At 39.4% G+C, this 22269-nt stretch overlaps 1 protein-coding gene across 1 annotated transcript in view; it reads left to right on the top strand.

Moving 5' to 3' along the window:
- Window positions 1-22269, top strand: part of LOC123763725 (organic cation transporter protein-like) — a 551940-nt gene that overhangs the window by 183843 nt on the left and 345828 nt on the right. The window contains exon 3 of the mRNA XM_069304407.1: window positions 1761-1869. Coding sequence (XP_069160508.1) covers window positions 1761-1869 — 109 coding nt within the window. The remainder of the gene's footprint in view (window positions 1-1760; window positions 1870-22269) is intronic.

Here is a 22269-nt window from a genome sequence, read left to right on the forward strand (position 1 = left end):
GTACTACAGTTTTACACAGCTGACCAATTGATCAACACAGCATTAAAAAAAGCACATTTAAACTAATGTGATTATGAGTAAACAGGAGTTAAGTAAGTAATGGTAATATCGTCTCACAAACATAGGATAAAAAGCCACACTTATGTATTAGTGAAATATATGTAAAGATTTACACCAAATCTTTCGTACTCTCCTGAGTGCTTTGCCAAGGTCTGAGTAACACAAGCATATGTGGTTAAGGCGAAACTTGCATCTCAACGACAAATCACAATGGCATTAGTCGCCTTGATGTAAAGTCTTGTCTTAACCACATATTCAGACTTTCCAAAGTACTCAGAAGAGTGCGAAAGACCAAGTGAAAATCTTTACAAAAATTTCACGAATAATTACGTGTGGGTTTTATATTAAAGTTAAAAATCCAATTTAAAAACAAACGTTACTTTAATAAAACAAACATAACACATTACACCTGCAATACATGTCTTGCACACATAAAATAAATGGACTCCAAAATATGAACAAAGATAAAACCCAATGACTCAGACATGCTACTAAATGGCTCTCAGAACTGAAGGGCAAGAGCTACGAGGAGAGGTTAGAGGCATTAAATATGCCAAAACTAGAAGACAGAAGAAAAAGAGGTGATATGATCACTACATACAAAATAGTAACAGGAATTTATAAAATAGATAGGGAAGATTTCCCGAGATCTGGAACTTTAAGAACATAGGTCATAGGTTATAGGCTTTAGGTCATAGATTTAAACTAGCTAAACACAGACGCCAAAGATATATAAGAAAATCCCCTTTCACAAACAGAGTGGTAGACGGTTGGAACAAGTTAGGTGAGAAGGTGGTGGAGGCCAAGACCGCCAGTAGTTTCAAAGCGTTATATGACAGTGCCGGTAAGACGGGACACCACGAGCTAAGCTCTCATCCTGTAACTACACTTAGGTAATTACACTTAGGTAATTACTAGAACAAGATCAAAAAGTTGTATTACCAAACCCACGAATCTTACCAAACTGCCAGGGCAGTATCTTAAGACCAGTGGATTTCGACCTTCACCAGACGAGCGTCCATAAGAGAAAGCCGCCTGGTGTCACCACTCCCCCCGACGCCACCACTCCCCCCGACGCCACCTCTCCCCCTACACCACTACCCCCGACGCCACCTCTCCCCCTACACCACTCCCCCCGACGCCACCTCTCCCCCTACACCACTACCCCCGACGCCACCTCTCCCCCTACACCACTACCCCCGACGCCACCTCTCCCCCTACACCACTCCCCCGGACGCCACCTCTCCCCCTACCCTAGAGCGTGAGTGGCGTAACTACAGGTCCTGACAGTTACACGGTGAGCGTTACTTAAGACTGGGAATGAAAGTCACACAACAACGAACATATAATAAGACAGTATATATGAACCCCAGAGTTGATAGACTGCTAAGAGAAGTCAGAATCTCTACATAGTGGGTTATGATGTGACAGGGGTAAGGAAATATATTATATAGTCCTCTCATTATTTAATTTATTAATCATATCATTCAGTTCTAAGATGTGTTGATTAGGCAATAAATTATGAGTTCCTGAATACACATAAGTATGCTTTATGATAAGTTTAAGACATGTTTTTTTCTTTTTGAGCTCTATTTGAAAAAGATGAATCTTGAATCATGAGTATATTATGAGTTAATGCTAGGTAATACTAATCTCCATAATTCATATATTGATAATAATTTACATTATTTTATTCACAGTCCACGCAGTGTTGCCAGTTCACATGGTAGGCTCGACCCTGCTGAGTGCTCCTATGTCGTTCCGTTGCCTGTCAACAAGCTCCCCTGCTAAGGACGCCGTCTTCCTCAGGTAAGGATGTCGTTTCCTATATATGAAGGTGTCCAGCTGCAATCACTTCACTAGGTATCACCCTATGGTGATACCTAGGGAAGTGATACCTGGTGTGATACCAACCAATAACATAAATATGAAGTGATATCAACCAATATTTGTGCATTGGTTGGTTAGGTTAGGTGTATTGCTGGGGTTTATACGTCTCTGGTTAGGTGAAGACTTTGTGTTGTGTACGTTGTGGCATATCAAGAGAACAGTGTGAATGGTAACGCAGTGTTGCAAGGGAGACCTCGGCAGACGACACTTCAGTACCTTAGTTATGTTCCCATCTAAAAAGGCGGCAGGGATGCCAGGCACCAGACTGAACACAGTGTGTTCCATGTCCATCTCGAGTGTGAAGATGGAGCTTGTGGATGATAGAAAATGCTGGGTAATTTTGGAGGAGGATCTGATGATGATGAAGTCTGAGATTATTACCATGAGAAAAAGACTGTAGGAGATACAGTCGGAATAGGCAGTGCTAGAGTGGGGTCGAAATGGGCTATTTTAATACGCTCAGTCGTGAATGTATAATAAATAAAATGACTTATGACATAACAGGCTTCTGTAATGAATGTAAGAGAACATGAGTGAAAATGAAAATGACTTATGACAGATGGTCGATGGTGATTGATGGTCTTCGGAGTTCTTTACGGCACTTGGAAAGGTTCCTCGTAAGGCTGCTGAAGCCGCTAACAGACCTTATAAATCCTCACAAAATCGCAAAGAGGATGGCCCAGAAAATTCAAATTGGCACAGTAAACAGGCGACGTGGCAGCGTAAGATGAATCTGAAGAAATGTCTATAAAGTCACTCCATGAATGTGCGACATCTTCTTATCAGGGATGATCAGGTTGTGATCATATATATAGTGTATTTGTGTAGTTACAAGGAACTACTGAATTTACATTCATATGTGGGATATGAAGTGTCCAACCCGTTCTCACACAAGACAGCACATATATGACTTAATGCTTAAAGTCAATATGTTGAATAATGATTTAGTACATATGTGATATATTTCCAGTTACCTTTTTTACCAAGGCCCAAACTCTTCCTCACGTACCAATTTACGTCTCACAGTACCCGTCCATCAACCTAGATAGCAGAATAGTCGTCATTGCTTCAATTATAATGAAAATTGTAGTTTTCAGGTCCCACATGGGTTGTGAAATTTACCTACTATTGTCCATGCTCTTAGAATATTACAGATCAGCTACTTCCTATTAAAGGCTCGTAGTTTTGTTTTGAGAAATATTAGTTGTTGTTAGTAAATTATAATAAGCACTATAAATTATTACATAGAATAACAGTGCTTCACCAATCAATATTATATACCATAGTTTGCGCTTTAAAAAATTTTAAAGAATGTTTTGTAGGAACGCTAACAGAAAACGATGTTATGGTGGAATGTTTATGGGGTAAACTACTGCAAACTTGGGGATCACTTCCACCCACAGGAAGGAAATGGGGTCCAATACCATCCACTGGATGTGTATGGCATCCACTACCACCGACAGGATGGGTATGGGGCTCACAACCACCCAAAGGATGGGTATGGGGTCCAATACCACCCACAGGATGAGTATGGCGTCCACTATCACCCACAGGATGGGTATGGGGCTCCAACCACCCACAGAATAAGTATGGGGTCCAATAACACCCACTGGATGCGTATGGCGTCCATTGCCGCCCACAGGATGAGTATAGGGTCCAGTATCGCCCACAGGATTAGTATATAGGGTCCACTGCCACCGACAGGGTCGGTAAAGGGTCCACTACCGCCCACAGGGTTGGTAGGGGGTCAGCTGCCGCTCACAGGGTCGGTAGGGGGTTTACTACCGCCCACAGGGTCGGTATGGGGGCCACTGCCACCCACAGGGTCGGTATGGGGTCCACTGCCGCCCACAGGGTCGGTAGGGCGTCCACAGGGTCGGTAGGGCGTCCACAGGGTCGGTAGGGGTCCACTACCGCCCACAGGGTTGGTAGGGGGGGGTTCCACTGCCGCCCACAGGGTCGGTAGGGAGTCCACTGCCGCCCACAGGGTCGGCAGGGGGTCCACTACCGCCCACAGGGTCGCTATGAAGTCAACTACAGCCCATAGTGTTTGTATAGTGCCCACTACCGCCCATAGTGTTATTATGGGGTCCACTTCCCCTCATAGTGTCGGTATGGGGGTCCATTACTACCCATAGGGTGTGTCTGGGGTCAATTTTTTTCTGTATAGCAGAGGTGGCAATACTGCTTTTCCAATCTCATTTGTTGTTCAATGTAAAATATTTGTTGCTCGACTTGCAACAATTTATATATATATGTATATATATATATATATATATATATATATATATATATATATATATATATATATATATATATATATATATATATATATATATATATATATATATATATATATATATATATATATATATATATATATATATATAGTATAGTGCCTTTGCAATAATGTACCAATGTGCGTATTTGTTGTATTGTATTGTTGAAATACATTCTTCACATGAAATACATGTGAAATATTGTTGAAAACATCTTGATGACTTATTAAACCAAAATTATTTATTAGTCAGAAGAAAGACAAAAACGCGAACTATATGTTAAACCTCTACCAGACAAATATTTTAAGTAAAACCGAAGATATTTGTAGTTTTATAAAAGGGGCAGTTTTCATTGCTCGTCGAGCTCGAAAACAGCAGCATTCATCTCAGAACCATGCCTATTTCACGCAGATTCCTTAATAAACGTAAGAGTTTTATATGTCACAAGAAAGATAGAAATATAAGCTTCATTCTAAATACCGTACCATGGGCATATTTAAATTTAAAGCGAAGATACGTGTACTTTTATAATAGCCGAGCTTTGACCCCGGACAGATTGATCGACCGAGCAACTCTCTCTCAGAACAATGTTTATTTCAAGTGAATTCGTTAATAAACATATATGATTTATATGTCTCAAGAAAGGCAGACATATAAGCTTCACTTTAAACACTTTACCATAGACATATTTAAAGTTCTAATGAAGATACATGTATTTTAAAAATTACGGAGCTCCCACCCCGTACAGACTGAACGACAGAGCAACTCTCTCTCAGATCAATGTTTATTTCACGTAAATTCGTTAATAAACACAAATGTTTTATATGTCTTAAGCAAGATAGAAATAAGAGCTTCATTTTAAATACATTACAATAGACATATTTATGGCTCAAGTGAAGATACATATGTTTTTATAGTAGCGCTCAGTAGCTTGTCGGGCATGGAGTGCAGACGCCTACGCACTTGCCGATATATTGTATAATTAGCAAAGATACGCTAATAAAGCCTAAAATCTTATATGCCTCCAGAAAGACCGAGATATGAACATTATTATGATTGCACCAAATTAAATATATCATGTTCGAGAACAAAGATATATCAATTTTAAATTAAGTTTCGACTCTTGCTCGGGCGAGAGAGATGAGGCGACTCTCGCCCCATCTATTGGAGATTCTGTCCACTAAAGGCCCAAAGCTACTCAAACCCTCCTAGCATTATTTAAGTAATGAAGTAATATGGTATATTTACTATAATGTGGGTGCTGAATGCAGAACATGAGAAAACATATATTTACTCCAAACTAATATAATTTCATTATGAAATAAGTAGCAACAAAGGAAGTCGACGGTCAAAGCATCAATGTTGTGGAGCGACTTATCCAAGATATATCGTTGTTTGGAAAGTGTTTGTTGGCATATCCAGTTGTCGGACTTCTCTGCACAAATTATCACAAATTTAAATTATAATGTTAACAAGTAGAATACGTATTTTTAATAAAATCTAACATAACTAGCCAGAAAACATTTAACATTTATTAAAAAATATATGTTTGGAAGTTAAATCGACTTCATAGGACAATAGTTTTGTTATATATACTCGTTATTCGTTGACATGCGTTCGCTACTTAAACTACCATGTACTGTACTTATGTAAAATCTCCCATGTCTCTTCGCTCATCTCACCGAACCCTACAGGCTCTGTGATATATTGTTTAATTAATTGAGATTCACAAATAAAGCTTATAATTGTATCTGTTATCAAAAAGGCAGAGCTTAGTTTAGTTCATTTATTATGCACCCCATACCCATCCTATGGGCGATAGTGGAGTGTTACAGAGGCACATAATGGGCTCAGGGACTGAGCTCCACAATTCATATAGCCAAGGAAGTTATAATCTTGATAAGCTAGTTACAAAAGTCAATACACATTGTCACATCAACAATGGGGTCGAGACCGACCACAAGTACAGTTTATAATTTAAGCAACTGACATATATGGAGGGCTAGTGTCCCAATTGATATGTTTATCCTACACATAACCCCCTCTCCCCCATCCAATGGGCAGCGGTGGATAGGTTACAATCAAGTCTTTTTTTGCGTTTTATTCAGAGATTAGATCTTATTGGGTAAGGAAAGATATTCATATTTTAAAGAAGGCTTCTTGGCTGATGCTCTCCATTGATGGAAAATATACAACCTTTTGAAAATCAATGTTAGTTTGATCTAGATATTGTAATTAATGCAGTTACCTGGTGTTATTATTCACCTATATCTTTTTCTGGTTAATCCCTATTTACATTATGCAGTTCAGGTTTCGTCGCCAGACTATAGATTTTAGTTTAGTTAATTTATCACATAATGGGTTCAGGGACTGAACACACAATTTATTTATCTAAGCAAGTTACAATCTTGAGGAGCTAGCCACAAAATTCATAACACATCGTCACATCAACAACATTGGTTCGAGATCGACCACAAGTACAGTTTCTAAATTAAGCAAATGCCATATGTGGAGAGCTAGTGTCACAATTGATATGTTTGTCCTGCACATTTCCACAGTAGTTTGCTTGGGTTCTTTTAATTATCTTAGATATCATTGAAGAGAACCTCTTAGGTACTATACTGTATATATGCTTGTAAGAAGTATAATTATCCTGAAAAATCGTGTAAATTATGTTGTACGAGTGCTTCCAGTTAAGTAACATAGTTCATTTGTGCGCGCGTGCTTGAAGAGGAAATGTTATCCACCCCCCCCCCCCCCATTGTAAATATTTGTGGGTTTCAGACCATACGACCACGGCTTACCCTCTCCTCGGTCGAGGGTAAGAACACCGGATGTATACCCAGTATTACAAGTAAACATTAGCAATAACAATTATGGAAAGTTCCTTCACCTATACATAGACAAGAGACTGAACTTCAGCACCCACATACAACACATAAGGGGATGCTCTGAGAGAGAGAGAGAGGGAGAGTTAAATTATCCACTGAGGTCTGATTAAGTCCTCTTGGGGACCTTAATCATTAGGACGTCCAATGATGAACGCAAAGTGAAGCGTATTCAGATGGTATATTGACAACATTCAACATATCTCATAATGACCTACTAGTACTTGGTGCACAAATACCTTTTCCAAAGGAATCGCAAAACATAATTAAACACAACTGTACCGTACAGTGTTATATATTTATTTCAGTTTGAACAATTTTTAACATTAACATTCCAACATTCATTCTCCAACATTCATTTTAGCAAGTTCTCTCAGAATGACGTGTGGGTTAGCAATGTCAAAGGCTGACTTAAGATCTAGGAAAGTGGTATATGACCTATCAGTATGCAGGGTGAGGAGTGTGGTAATACAATGATGTACACTCTTTCCATGCATAAAGCCATATATCTGGGGAGACAACATATTATTAATTTTGTAAAGGAGACGGTTGAGAACCATCCTCTCAAGACACTTATAGAGACAACTAGTGAGAGAGATTGGGCGAAAAGCACTCGGCTGGTGAGGTTTAGAAACGGGAATAATAACACTGTTGGTCCATGACTTAGGAAGCTCCCCAGTTACATAGCTCATATTATACAATTGAAGAAAGGTATTCCCTGGAACTAGCAGAAGCATATGCAGTATGCCGTCAGTAACTCCATCCTCCCCGGGTGATGTAGCTTTGCCTTTATGTAGAGCAGAGTCTAGGTCATATTCAGTAAAAAGCATGTCACAGTCATCCTCTTGATGACGCATGAAGTCAAGGAGCCTTGCCCTATCAGTATATCTATTATTTAATTCATTCTTTGAGGGTAGAGGAAGACTGTCAAAGCTGGAAGTCGTGGCCCAAGCATCAACAAGCTCATTTGCTCTGTGCAGAGGATTAGGGTACGAGATCTCTGCAGCATTTTTCCCATTGACCTTGTTGATATCCTTCCATGCCCGACTTAGTGGCGTGTGAGAATTGAGACCACGGACAAAAGTTTCCCAGTCTGTCTGCCTCAGCTCCACCATACGTTCCCTGGCCTTAGCCAGAGCCGCTTGAAAGAGCCGAAGCATTTCAGCAGTGCGGGTCCTTCTACAAGCTAGTCCAATTATTCTGGCAGTGCGTTTTAGTGTATGCAATTTAGAATCATTATAATAAACATAAGTGCTATGACCAGTGTAATTTGGGTTACGTGGCCTGGACGATGAATCAAGTGATTCTATAAATTGCTCGATAGTACCTGTGAGCTCATTGTTAAAATCTTCAACTGATGAAGGCTCAGATGAACTGCACCAATCTGACACATGAGCAACAAGATTGTCTCGTTGATCGATGGGAACAGCCAGCCTCTTCCGCTTGAACACTCCACCAGGGAGGATAGAACTGCCAATGCTTACAGTGGCTAATATGGTCAGATGATCAGACGCCATATCTGGCACTATTGACGAGGCACACACGGTGTGGGAGACGTTGAAACCGAGACATAGATCAAGAATACCTCCGTAGATATTCGTCGGTTCAAGGTCACCCACAATCTGTGCATCATCGTGACTACCTAATAGTGACACCAGTTGGTTGCCGTTACGATTACCGAACTGCGAATTACCAATATTCCTATGCCTAATGTTATAATCACCTTTAATGATGGTAGGCTCAGTCTGAATACAGATAGGAAGGTCAGCATAATTAAAGTTACAAGGAGTCGATTATTTAGTACATAGTTGTTTTTCTCTTTAATTGGATGATAGAGGGGGAGTCTTTAACGTGATTGGGAATACATACATACACACATACATACATACACATACATACATACATGCATACATACATACATACATACATACATACATACATACATACATACATACATACATACATACATACATACATACATACATACATACATACATGCGCACATACATACATACATACATACATACATACATACATACATACATACATACATACATACATACATACATACATACATACATACATGCGTACATACATACATACATACATACATACATACATACATACATACATGCATGCATGCATACATACATACATACATACATACATACATACATACATACATGCATGCGTACATACATGCATGCGTACATACATACATACATACATACATACATACATACATACATACATACATACATGCATGCATACATACATACATACATACATACATACATACATACATACATACATACATACAAACATACATACATACACGTCCAGTCAGCATATAGCTATTTCGGGACAAAATCCAATACAGTTTATATTGGTGAGACGCCACTGTGATGAGGAGTTTAAATATCACAGGAACTGTAGGTTAATGTGTGACATAAGTGAGGTTAGATGAGGCATCTACAAGCATCAGCTGGAGGCTGATGGAGTGTTGTGGAGGCTGGTGGTACTATACCCAGATGTTGGAGGGTGGATTTGACTCTCCCACCCTCCCTCACATTGACCGCAGTACGTCTAAGGTTACTTTCCCCTCTCGCTTACCAAGGGTATAACCCCCCCCCCCCCCCAACACACACACATGCATCAGATTCTTAACTTACAATATTTATGATTTACCAATTTATGTTACTACACTGACTCTCAATTTCACAATATTGTATAAACTTTGATGAATCGCTCGTCTATGGGTCATCCAATAATGTTAGCAGACTTCTAGATGTTAATTACCACTGCTAGGTTTAGGCTCAGCTACAAGTACCTCTGGGAATTTGTAACATCTGATGATGTAGATTTGACTAAATGTAAATTCTGTCATCAGAACTATTCGCATACTTTTCGTCATTATATAATGGAATGTGAAAAAATCGCGGAATTTAAAGATAACAACATCAATAGTATCCAAGAAATGTGTATAAGTACTTCATTCATAATGATGTGCTGCCCGAAATCTTAGCGAAGTATCCAAAATTTGCTTACTGTAGGTAATGCATGCACATGACTGTAAAGCTGCCGCCCAGTTGGGTGGGTGTGGAGCACATGACTGTAAAGCTGCCGCCCAGTTGGGTATGTATGCAGCACATGACTGTAAAGCTGCCGCCCAGTTGGGTGGGTGTGGAGCACATGACTGTAAAGCTGCCGCCCAGTTGGGTGGGTGTGGAGCACATGACTGTAAAGCTGCCACCCAGTTGGGTGGGTGTGGAGCACATGACTGTAAAGCTGCCGCCCAGTTGGGTGGGTGTGGAGCAATTAGACTAGTAACTGTGCGACTCCTCATAGATGTAAAGTGCCTTGTATAGTGACTATTGTGAGCCTCTTGTTGAATTACTTGTGACACAAAAGATTACTGATGTGTGTATTTGTGTGGGTGATTAAATATGTATGTGTATGTATATATGTATACGTATGTATATGTACATGTATGCATAAGTATGTGTACATTAATAATTTTGTAACTAGCGTCAAAAGATTGTTATTTGCTTAGCTAAACGAACTAGAGGCTTCAGTTCCTGAACCGATTATGTGCCTGTGTAATCCTTTACACCACCGCCCACGGGATGTGTATTATGGGGTGCATAATAAAGAAAAAATGAATGGACCGAACCCCACAATTCATTTAGCTAAGCAAGTTACAATCTTGATGAGCTAGTTACAAAATTCACTATAAGTCGTCACATCATAAATGGGTTCGAGATGGACCACAAGTAGTGCATTATATAATTTATCAGTATTGTGCAGCCTGTGATCCCCGCCTGGCTTGATACTGATACCTAGGTAGTTTTCATGTGTCCGGACACCAGCGATAAGGTGGTATTATTTATTTAAATTAAGAGATATATATTTTTAAATGTTGTCACATTAACGGCTACATCTTCCTTTCTTCTGACATATAGATTTTTAAGATTAATTAAAATATATGGAAACTAATTATACAATTTATTGGCTGGTGTGCAGGGCTTCACACTCTCAGAGCTAGCCATCAAGTAACTATCAAAACGCATATAATCTTCGTTTTCACTTCAGTTATATTTATGACAAAGGATTTTAAATGTAGCCTATATTTCTACCTTTCTGATGACATAAATACTTTCGTTAATTACAATATCTAGATCAAACTAACATTGATTTTCAAAAGGTTAAATATTTTCCATCAATGGAGAGCATCAGCCAAGAAGCCTTCTTTAAAATATGAATATCTTTCCTCACCCAATAAGATCTAATCTCTGAATAAAACGCAAAAAACGACTTGATTGTAACCTATCCACCGCTGCCAATTGGATGGGGGAGAGGGGGTTATGTGTAGGATAAACATATCAATTGGGACACTAGCCCTCCATATATGTCAGTTGCTTAAATTATAAACTGTACTTGTGGTCGGTCTCGACCCCATTGTTGATGTGACAATGTGTATTGACTTTTGTAACTAGCTTATCAAGATTATAACTTGCTTGGCTATATGAATTGTGGGGCTCAGTCCCTGAGCCCATTATGTGCCTCTGTAACACTCCACTATCGCCCATAGGATGGGTATGGGGTGCATAATAAATGAACTAAACTAAGCTCTGCCTTTTTGATAACATATACAATTATAAGCTTTATTTGTGAATCTCAATTAATTAAACAATATATCACAGAGCCTGTAGGGTTCGGTGAGATGAGTGAAGAGACATGGGAGATTTTACATAAGTACAGTACATGGTAGTTTAAGTAGCGAACGCATGCCAACGAATAACGAGTATATATAGCAAAACTATTGTCCTATGAACTAGGCTTGGTCACCTCAGTAGAGAAAACAAAGATCCTGAACCGACGCCCACCCAGACGGGGTGGGGCCGTTCGCAAAATGCAGTTGCATCATGGTTCTCCGCTCGACTATGTAACCAAATACAAATTCCTTGGTCTTAAAGTTCCTTACTGTACCGCAATGTTGTAGCCAGACTGGTCGCTAATGTATAGAGAGGCTCCGTGCTCTCAAGGCTGTGGCAGGCTACCATCCAAGCTATGGTGCAAATGTGAGAATTGTCAAAATGATGTATCTCTCATATATTATTTCTCTGATTGATTATGCTGCACCCATGCTTGCTCTAGTGCCTGAGAGAATGCTTGGAGGGTTGGAAAAGATGCAAAACGAAGCCATGAGGATTATCCTCGGATGCCCCCGTACAACTAAATTACTAAACATGAGGAAGGAACTGAATATTTCATGTGTAAGTGATCGTATCACTGAAATTAATGCTTTAATTGGTATCAAGATGCTTAGGCTAACCCACCCTAACCCCTGCACTGAAGCCCTCCAAGCCTTCTTCCTTGAAGATCAGCATCCCTCCAAATGGATTACGGTAACTGCCAATGTGCTCAGAATGTATAACTTTCATCACCGCTACCAAGGGAGACAACAACAACACTTTCCTGCCCCATGGGAGATCACTCCTTTCCAAATTACTGTCCCCCCTTTCCCACCCAAGAAGCTGATTAAAGAACAGTCCTTGCTTCGACAAGAAGCAAAGTACAATGCCTTAAGCCAAATTGATGCTTTAATCAGAGAGCGCTCCCTTTCCCAAATTATTTACACTGATGGATCCTTGGATCAGTCCTATGGTGCAGCTGGAAGTGCAGTTGTTGTGACAGGGAGAGATGGTTCCTTCTCCCATGAGTGTGGAGCGCGTCTAAGTAACTGGGCCTCCATTCTTCAAACAGAATTGGTTGCCATAATCCTTGCACTAGAGCGCGTATATGAATCCAAAGTTGACACGCTAATTGTAAGTGACTCCTTGACATCCTTGACTGCCCTCAGCTCCCCAAGGCATAACTGTGACGTGCTTATCTCTGAAGCTAGACACAGATATAGTGAAATAATCAATGATTGAGTCAGAGTTTGTCTCCTGTGTATTCCTTCCCATATTGATCTCCGAATGCATCTAGTGGGCCATATATGAATGAGCATTCATTTAGGCCCCTTAACTCGACGTTTGGTTCATCCCACAGAGCCAGTTCTGCTTACCAAAAATGGCCCACTAGATACTCAGACTTCTAGATGTTACCACTGCTAAGCTAAGGCTCGGCTACAAGTACCTCTGGGAGTTTGTAACATCTGCTGATTTACATTTGACTAAATGTAAACTCTGTCAGCAGAACTATTCGCATACTTTGCGTCATTATATAATGGAATGTGAAAAAATTGCGGAATTAAGAAATAACACCATCAATAGTATCCAAGAAATGTGTAAGAACTTCATTCATAATGATGTGCTGCCCGACATTTTAGCGAAGTATCCAAAATTTGCTTACTGTAGGTAATGCATGCACATGACTGTAAAGCTGCCGCCCAGTTGGGTGGGTGTGGAGCACATAAAGCTGCCGCCCAGTTGTGTGGGTGTGGAGCACATGACTGTAAAGCTGCCGCCCAGTTGGGTGGGTGTGCAGCAAGACTAGTAACTGTGTGACTCACTATAGATGTAAAGTGCCTCGTATAGTGACTGTTGTGAGCCTCTTGTAATGTCACTTGTGACACAAAGATTATTGATATGTGTAATTGTGTGGGTGATTAGATATGTATATGTGTATACGTATATATATATATATATATATATATATATATATATATATATATATATATATATATATATATATATACCCTATATATATATATATATATATATATATATATATATATATATATATATATATATATATGTCGTACCTAATAGCCAGAACGCACTTCTCAGCCTACTATTCAAGGCCCGATTTGCCTAATAAGCCAAGTTTTCATGAATTAATGTTTTTTCGTCTACCTAACCTACCTAACCTAACCTAGCTTTTTTTGGCTACCTAACCTAACCTTACCTATAAATATAGGCTAGGTTAGGTTAGGTAGGGTTGGTTAGGTTTGGTCATATATCTACGTTAATTTTAACTCCAATAAAAAAAAATTGACCTCGTACATAGAGAAAAGGGTTGCTTTATCATTTCATAAGAAAAAAATTATAGTAAATATATTAATTCAGGAAAAATTGGCTTATTAGGCAAATCGGGCCTTGAATAGTAGGCTGAGAAGTGAGTTCTGGCTACTAGGTACGACATATATATATATATATATATATATATATATATATATATATATATATATATATATATATATATATATATATATATATATATATATATATATATATATATATATTTTATTAAATATGACCGAAAAAGTAAGATTAATAATTCTAACACGAATTTTCTCAATCTTTCGTACATTATGCTTCACTGTTGGAGGTAAATCAAAAATCACTTCTCCAAAATTCATTTTTATTTCTAGTCTGACGCGACACGGGCACGTTTCGTAAAACTTATTACATTTTCAAAGACTTCACAAATACACAACTGATTAGAACTTGCGTTTCCCTGATTTTATATCTACATTTGAGTGAGGTGGGAAGGGTGATGTGGCATTACATTTGAGTGAGGTGGGAAGGATGATGTGGCATTAGAGGATATTAATAGGGTATTAAAAGTATCAACACAAGACAGAACACGAAACAATGGATATTGAATAGAAGTGTTTGTAGAAAGCCTATTGGTCCATATTTCTTGATGCTTCTATATTGGAGCGGAGTCTTGAGGTGGGTAGAATATAGTTGTGCAATAATTGGCTGTTGATTGCTGGTGTTGACTTCTTGATGTGTAGTGCCTCGCAAACGTCAAGCCGCCTGCTATCGCTGTATCTATCGATGATTTCTGTGTTGTTTACTAGGATTTCTCTGGCGATGGTTTGGTTATGGGAAGAGATTATATGTTCCTTAATGGAGCCCTGTTGTTTATGCATCGTTAAACGCCTAGAAAGAGATGTTGTTGTCTTGCCTATATACTGGGTTTTTTGGAGCTTACAGTCCCCAAGTGGGCATTTGAAGGCATAGACGACGTTAGTCTCTTTTAAAGCGTTCTGTTTCGTGTCTGGAGAGTTTCTCATGAGTAGGCTGGCCGTTTTTCTGGTTTTAAACGGCCAGCCTACTCATGAGAAACTCTCCAGACACGAAACAGAACGCTTTAAAAGAGACTAACGTCGTCTATGCCTTCAAATGCCCACTTGGGGACTGTAAGCTCCAAAAAACCCAGTATATAGGCAAGACAACAACATCTCTTTCTAGGCGTTTAACGATGCATAAACAACAGGGCTCCATTAAGGAACATATAATCTCTTCCCATAACCAAACCATCGCCAGAGAAATCCTAGTAAACAACACAGAAATCATCGATAGATACAGCGATAGCAGGCGGCTTGACGTTTGCGAGGCACTACACATCAAGAAGTCAACACCAGCAATCAACAGCCAATTATTGCACAACTATATTCTACCCACCTCAAGACTCCGCTCCAATATAGAAGCATCAAGAAATATGGACCAATAGGCTTTCTACAAACACTTCTATTCAATATCCATTGTTTCGTGTTCTGTCTTGTGTTGATACTTTTAATACCCTATTAATATCCTCTAATGCCACATCATCCTTCCCACCTCACTCAAATGTAATGCCACATCACCCTTCCCACCTCACTCAAATGTAGATATAAAATCAGGGAAACGCAAGTTCTAATCAGTTGTGTATTTGTGAAGTCTTTGAAAATGTAATAAGTTTTACGAAACGTGCCCGTGTCGCGTCAGACTAGAAATAAAAATGAATTTTGGAGAAGTGATTTTTGATTGACCTCCAACAGTGAAGCATAATGTACGAAAGATTGAGAAAATTCGTGTTAGAATTATTAATCTTACTTTTTCGGTCATATTTAATAAAATATGTCTACAGGAAAGACTGCTACCAAAATATACTAATATATATATATATATATATATATATATATATATATATATATATATATATATATATATATATATATATATATATATATATATATATATGTATGTCGTACCTAGTAGCCAGAACTCACTTCTCAGCCTACTATTCAAGGCCCGATTTGCCTAATAAGCCAAGTTTTCATGAATTATTTGTTTTTCGACTACCTAACCTACCTAACCTAACCTAACCTAACCTAACTTTTTCGGCTACCTAACCAAACCTAACCTATGAAGATAGGTTAGGTTAGGTTAGGTAGGGTTGGTTAGGTTCGGTCATATATCTACATTAATTTTAACTCCAATAAAAAAAAATTGACCTCATACATAATGAAATGGGTAGCTTTATCATTTCATAAGAAAAAAATTAGAAAAAATATATTAATTCAGGAAAACTTGGCTTATTAGGCAAATCGGGCCTTGAATAGTAGGCCAAAAAGTGAGTTCTGGCTACTAGGTACGACATTATATATATATATATATATATATATATATATATATATATATATATATATATATATGTCGTACCTAATAGCCAGAACGCACTTCTCAGCCTACTATTCAAGGCCCGATTTGCCTAATAAGCCAAGTTTTTATGAATTAATGTTTTTTCGTCTACCTAACCTACCTAACCTAACCTAACCTAGCTTTTTTTGGCTACCTAACCTAACCTTACCTATAAATATAGGTTAGGTTAGGTTAGGTAGGGTTGGTTAGGTTCGGTCATATATCTACGTTAATTTTAACTCCAATAACAAAAAATTGACCTCATACATAGAGAAAAGGGTTGCTTTATCATTTCATAAGAAAAAAATTATAGTAAATATATTAATTCAGGAAAACTTGGCTTATTAGGCAAATCGGGCCTTGAATAGTAGGCTGAGAAGTGAGTTCTGGCTACTAGGTACGACATATATATATATATATATATATATATATATATATACATGTATGTATGAGGGTGTGTACATGTGTATACAACATTGATAATTTTTTAACTAGCGTCATATATTGTTATTTGCTTAGCTAAACGAACTAGAGGGTTCAGTTCCTGAACCGATTATGTGCCTCTGTAATCCTGTACACCACCGCCCACGGGATGGGTATGGGGTGCATAATAAAGAAAGAAATTGAATGTGAAGTCGATTTAACTTCCAAACATATATTTTTTAATAAATGTTAAATGTTTTCTGGCTAGTTATGTTAGATTTTATTAAAAATACGTATTCTACTTGTTAACATTATAATTTAAATTTGTGATAATTTGAGCAGAGAAGTGCGACCCCTGGATAGGCTCCTGGAGGGAGCCGGTCGGCCGAGCGGACAGCACGCGGGACTTGTGATCCTGTGGTCCCGGGTTCGATCCCGGGCGCCGGCGAGAAACAATGGGCAGAGTTTCTTTCACCCTATGCCCCTGTTACCTAGCAGTAAAATAGGTACCTGGGTGTTAGTCAGCTGTCACGGGCTGCTTCCTGGGGGTGGAGGCCTGGTCGAGGACCGGGCCGCGGGGACACTAAAAGCCCCGAAATCATCTCAATATAACCTCAAGATATGCCAACAAACACTTTCCAAACAACGATATATCTTGGATAAGTCGCTCCACAACATTGACGCGTGGACCGTCGACTTCTTTGATGCTACTTATTTCATAATGAAATTACATTAGTTTGGAGTAAATATATGTTTTCTCATGTTCTGCATTCAGCACACACATTATAGTGAGTAAATATACCATATTACTTCATTACTTAAATAATGCTAGGAGGGTTTGAGTAGCTTTGGGTATTTAGTGCACAGAATCTCCAATAGATGGGGCGAGAGTCGCCCCATCTCTCTCACCCGAGAGAGAGTCGAAACTTAATTTAAAATTGATATATCTTTGTCCTCAAACATGATATATTTCATTTGGTGCAATCATAATAATGTTCATATCTCGGTCTTTCTGGAGGCATATAAGATTTTAGGCTTTATTAGCGAATCTTTGTTAATTATACAATATATCGGCAAGTGCGTAGACGTCTGCACTCCATGCCTGACAAGCTACTGAGTGCTACTATAAAAACATATGTATCTTCACTTGAGCTATAAATATGTCTATTGTAATGTATTTAAAATGAAGCTCTTATTTCTATCTTGCTTAAGACTTATAAAACATTTGTGTTTATTAACGAATTTACGTGAAATAAACATTGATCTGAGAGAGAGTTGCTCTGTCGTTCAGTCTGTACGGGGTGGGAGCTCCGTAATTTTTAAAATACATGTATCTTCATTAGAACTTTAAATATGTCTATGGTAAAGTGTTTAAAGTGAAGCTTATATGTCTGCCTTTCTTGAGACATATAAAACATATATGTTTATTAACGAATTCACGTGAAATAAACATTGTTCTGAGAGAGAGTTGCTCGGTCGATCAATCTGTCCGGGGTCAAAGCTCGGCTATTATAAAAGTACACGTATCTTCGCTTTAAATTTAAATATGCCCATGGTACGGTATTTAGAATGAAGCTTATATTTCTATCTTTCTTGTGACATATAAAACTCTTACGTTTATTAAGGAATCTGCGTGAAATAGGCATATGGTTCTGAGATGAATGCTGCGGTTTGCGAGCTCGACAATGGACGCCATACACATCCAGTGGGTGTTATTGGACCCCATACCCATTTTATGGGTGGTTGGAGCCCCATACCCATTCTATGGGTGGTTGGAGCCCCATACCCATCCTGTGGGTTGTAGTGGACGCCATACTCATCCTGTGGGTGGTATTGGACCCCATACCCTTCCTGTGGGTGGATGTGATCCCCATACTCATCCTTTGGGTGGATGTGACCCTCATACCCATCCTGTGGGTGGTATTGCACCCCTTACTCACCTAACAGGTGGTAGTGGACAATACACCCATCCTGTAGTTGGTATAGTAGGCACAATACCATCCTGTTTACAGTAGTTTACCCCATAGACATTCCAATGAACCATCGTTTTCTGTTAGCGTTCCTACAAAACATCCTTTAAAGATTTGTAAAGCGCAAACTATGGTATATAATATTGATTGGTGAAGCACTGTTATTCTATGTAATAATTTAGAGTGCTTATTATAATTTACTAAGAACAACTAATATTTCTCAAAACAAAACTACGAGCCTTCAATAGGAAGTAGCTGATCTATAATATTCTAAGAGCATGGACAATAGTAGGTAAATTTCACAACCCATGTGGGACCTGAAAAGTACAATTTTCCTTATAATTTAACCAATCACGACTATTCTGCTATCTAGGTTGACGGACGGGTACTGTGAGACGTAAATTGGTACGCGAGGAAGAGTTTGGGCTTTGGACAAAAAAGTAACTGGGAATATATCACATATTTACTAATTCATATTCAACATATTGACTTTAAGCATTAAGTCATATATGTGCTGTCTTGTGTGAGAACGGGTTGAAGTCTCAACCATGTTTAGTGACGATTGGCCAAGGAACTTCAGACTGTGACACTCAGCCATGGACAAATGCCTGAAATACCGGGTTTGGTATTCCAATGACAATGCCATAGGAATTGTCTCAGGCTATCTGTAGGAGCAGTCAGCAAACATAATTAGGTATGAGTGCCATCCAGAATGACAAAGAAAGCCAATAAAGTCTAAACGAACCAACATATTTAAATGTTTCTTGCAAACCGCTGTGAAAAATATTAAAGCAGCATCAGCATGTAACATTGTGTCTTTGATTGGTGACACTAGAAGAAGGAACGAGCCCAGTATCAGGCTTCAGTATTGATTCCTGGCCATGACACCAGTTTGGTCGAAAGACCAAGGATAGCAGAGCTGAATAAAGATCTGAGGTTAATGGGAGTTTGATATATATTCGCACAAGACACTGATTAGAGAAATGTCGTGAGTGATAGTAATTTTGTTCATAGCTAGGCAAGGTTACATCAACGAGATGAACAGCTTTGGGAGGAATCGTGAATCCCTATTTACGAACGCCCCTGTAGACACCACCATTAACAAAATGTTAGACAGACTCTACCATGACAATATTACTCTAAGACCGGACATTTCAGAGTCTGCACTCCGTACTCTCCTGTAGTTTGCACCAACATGGCTCCATTCACCTCTTGTGGAGACTTGTATACGCAGATTGACGGGGTAGCCATGGGGTCCTCCACTAGGAGTCCTCTTTGCTAACTTCTGTATGGGAAAACTAAGAGACACCATCTTCAAATCCACATGGAATCCTCACAGCTACTGCAGATACATCGATGATATATACATATCACCGATGCCGAAATTGTCGCAAATACTTATTCAAAACTCAGTGAACTTGGTGAACATTAACTAAGCATCGATGGTGCACTCCCTTTCCTTGAAGTCTACGTAAGAACTAAAGATAACACTTTCACAGCAGGAATATATACTAACCTACCAACATTGGAATGTGTATGAATAGCCACTCCGAATGCCCAAACAGAAATAAGACCAATGTGATAAACACATTTACACTCAGAGAGCTTACTTATTGTTCTGACTGGCATAACATCTACAAGGAACTGGACAGACGCCTTCAATTATGAATAAACAATGGCTACAATGGGTACAGGCTAGGTGATGAATATGTCTGAAGTAAGACTAGGTGTTGAATATGTCTGAAGTAAGGCTAGGTGTTGAATATGTCTGGAGTAAGGCTAGGTGTTGAATATGTCTGGAGTAAGGCTAGGTGTTGAATATGTCTGAAGTAAGGCTAGGTGATGAATATGTCTGGAGTAAGGCTAGGTTTTCAGTATGTCTTAAGCAAAGATAGGTGTTCAACATGTGTGAAGCAAGGCTAGGGTTTCAACATGTCTGGAATAAGGCTAGATGTTCAACATATCTGGAGCATAGCTAGGTGTTAAACATGTCTGGAGCAAGGCTAGGTGTTCAACATGTGTGGAGGCAGGCTAGGTGTTCAAAATGTGTGGAGCAGGGACAGGTGTTTAACATGTCTAAAGCACGGCAAGGTGTTCAACATGTCTGGAGCAAGACTAGGTGTTCAACATGTCTGGAGCCAGGCTAGGTGTTCAAAATATCTGGAGCAAGGCTAGGTGTTCAACATGTCTGGAGCAAGGCTAGGTGTTCAACATGTCTGGAGCTAGGCTACCTGTTCAACATATTTGGTGCAAGGCTAAGTGTTCAACATGTCTGGAGCAAGGCTAGGTGTTCAAAATATCTGGAGCAAGGCTAGGTGTTCAACATGTCTGGAGCAAGGCTAGGTGTTCAACATGTCTGGAGCAAGACTAGGTGTTCAACATGTCTGGAGCAAGGCTAGGTGTTCAAAATATCTGGAGCAAGGCTAGGTGTTCAACATGTCTGGAGTAAGGCTAGGTGTTCAACATGTCTGGAGCAAGGCTAAGTGTTCAACATGTCTGGAGCAAGGTTAGCTGTTCAACGTGTCTGGAGCAAGGCTAGGTGTTCAACATGTCTGGAGAAAGGCCAAGTGTTCAACATATCTGGAGCAATTTTAGGTGTTCAACATATCTAGAGCATGAATAGATGTTCAACATATCTAGAGCATGGATAGGTGTTCAACATGTCAGGAGCAAGGCTAGATGTTCAACATTTGTGAAGCAGGACTAGGTGTTCAACATGTCTGGAGCAAGGCTAGGTGTTCAACATGTGTGGAGCAAGGCTAGATGTTCAACATTTGTGAAGCAGGACTAGGTGTTCAACATGTCTGGAGCAAGGCTAGGTGTTCAACATGTGTGGAGCAAGACTAGGTGTTCAACATGTCTGGAGCAAGACTAGGTGTTCAGCTTGTCTGGAGTTAGGCTGGGTGTTCATCTTGTCAGGAGCAAAATTAGGTGTTCAACATTTGTGAAGCAGGACTAGGTGTTCAACATGTGTGGAGTAAGACTAGGTGTTCAACATGTGTGGAGCAAGACTAGGTGTTCAACTTGTGTGGAGCAAGACTAGGTGTTCAACTTGTGTGGAGCAAGGCTAGATGTTCAACATTTGTGAAGCAGGACTAGGTGTTCAACTTGTCTGGAACAAGGCTAGGTGTTCAACATGTCTGGAGCAAGACTAGGTGTTCAACATGTGTGGAGCAAGGCTAGGTGTTCAACACGTGTGGAGCAAGGCTAGGTGTTCAACACGTGTGGAGCAAGGCTAGGTGATCAGCATGTGTGGAGCAAGGCTAGTTGTTCAACATGTGTGGGGCAAGGCTTGGTGTTCAATATGTGCAGAGCAAGTCTAGGTGTACATGTGTGGAAC

Source organism: Procambarus clarkii, chromosome 52 (assembly GCF_040958095.1).
Source record: "Procambarus clarkii isolate CNS0578487 chromosome 52, FALCON_Pclarkii_2.0, whole genome shotgun sequence".
Lineage (NCBI taxonomy): Eukaryota > Metazoa > Arthropoda > Malacostraca > Decapoda > Cambaridae > Procambarus > Procambarus clarkii.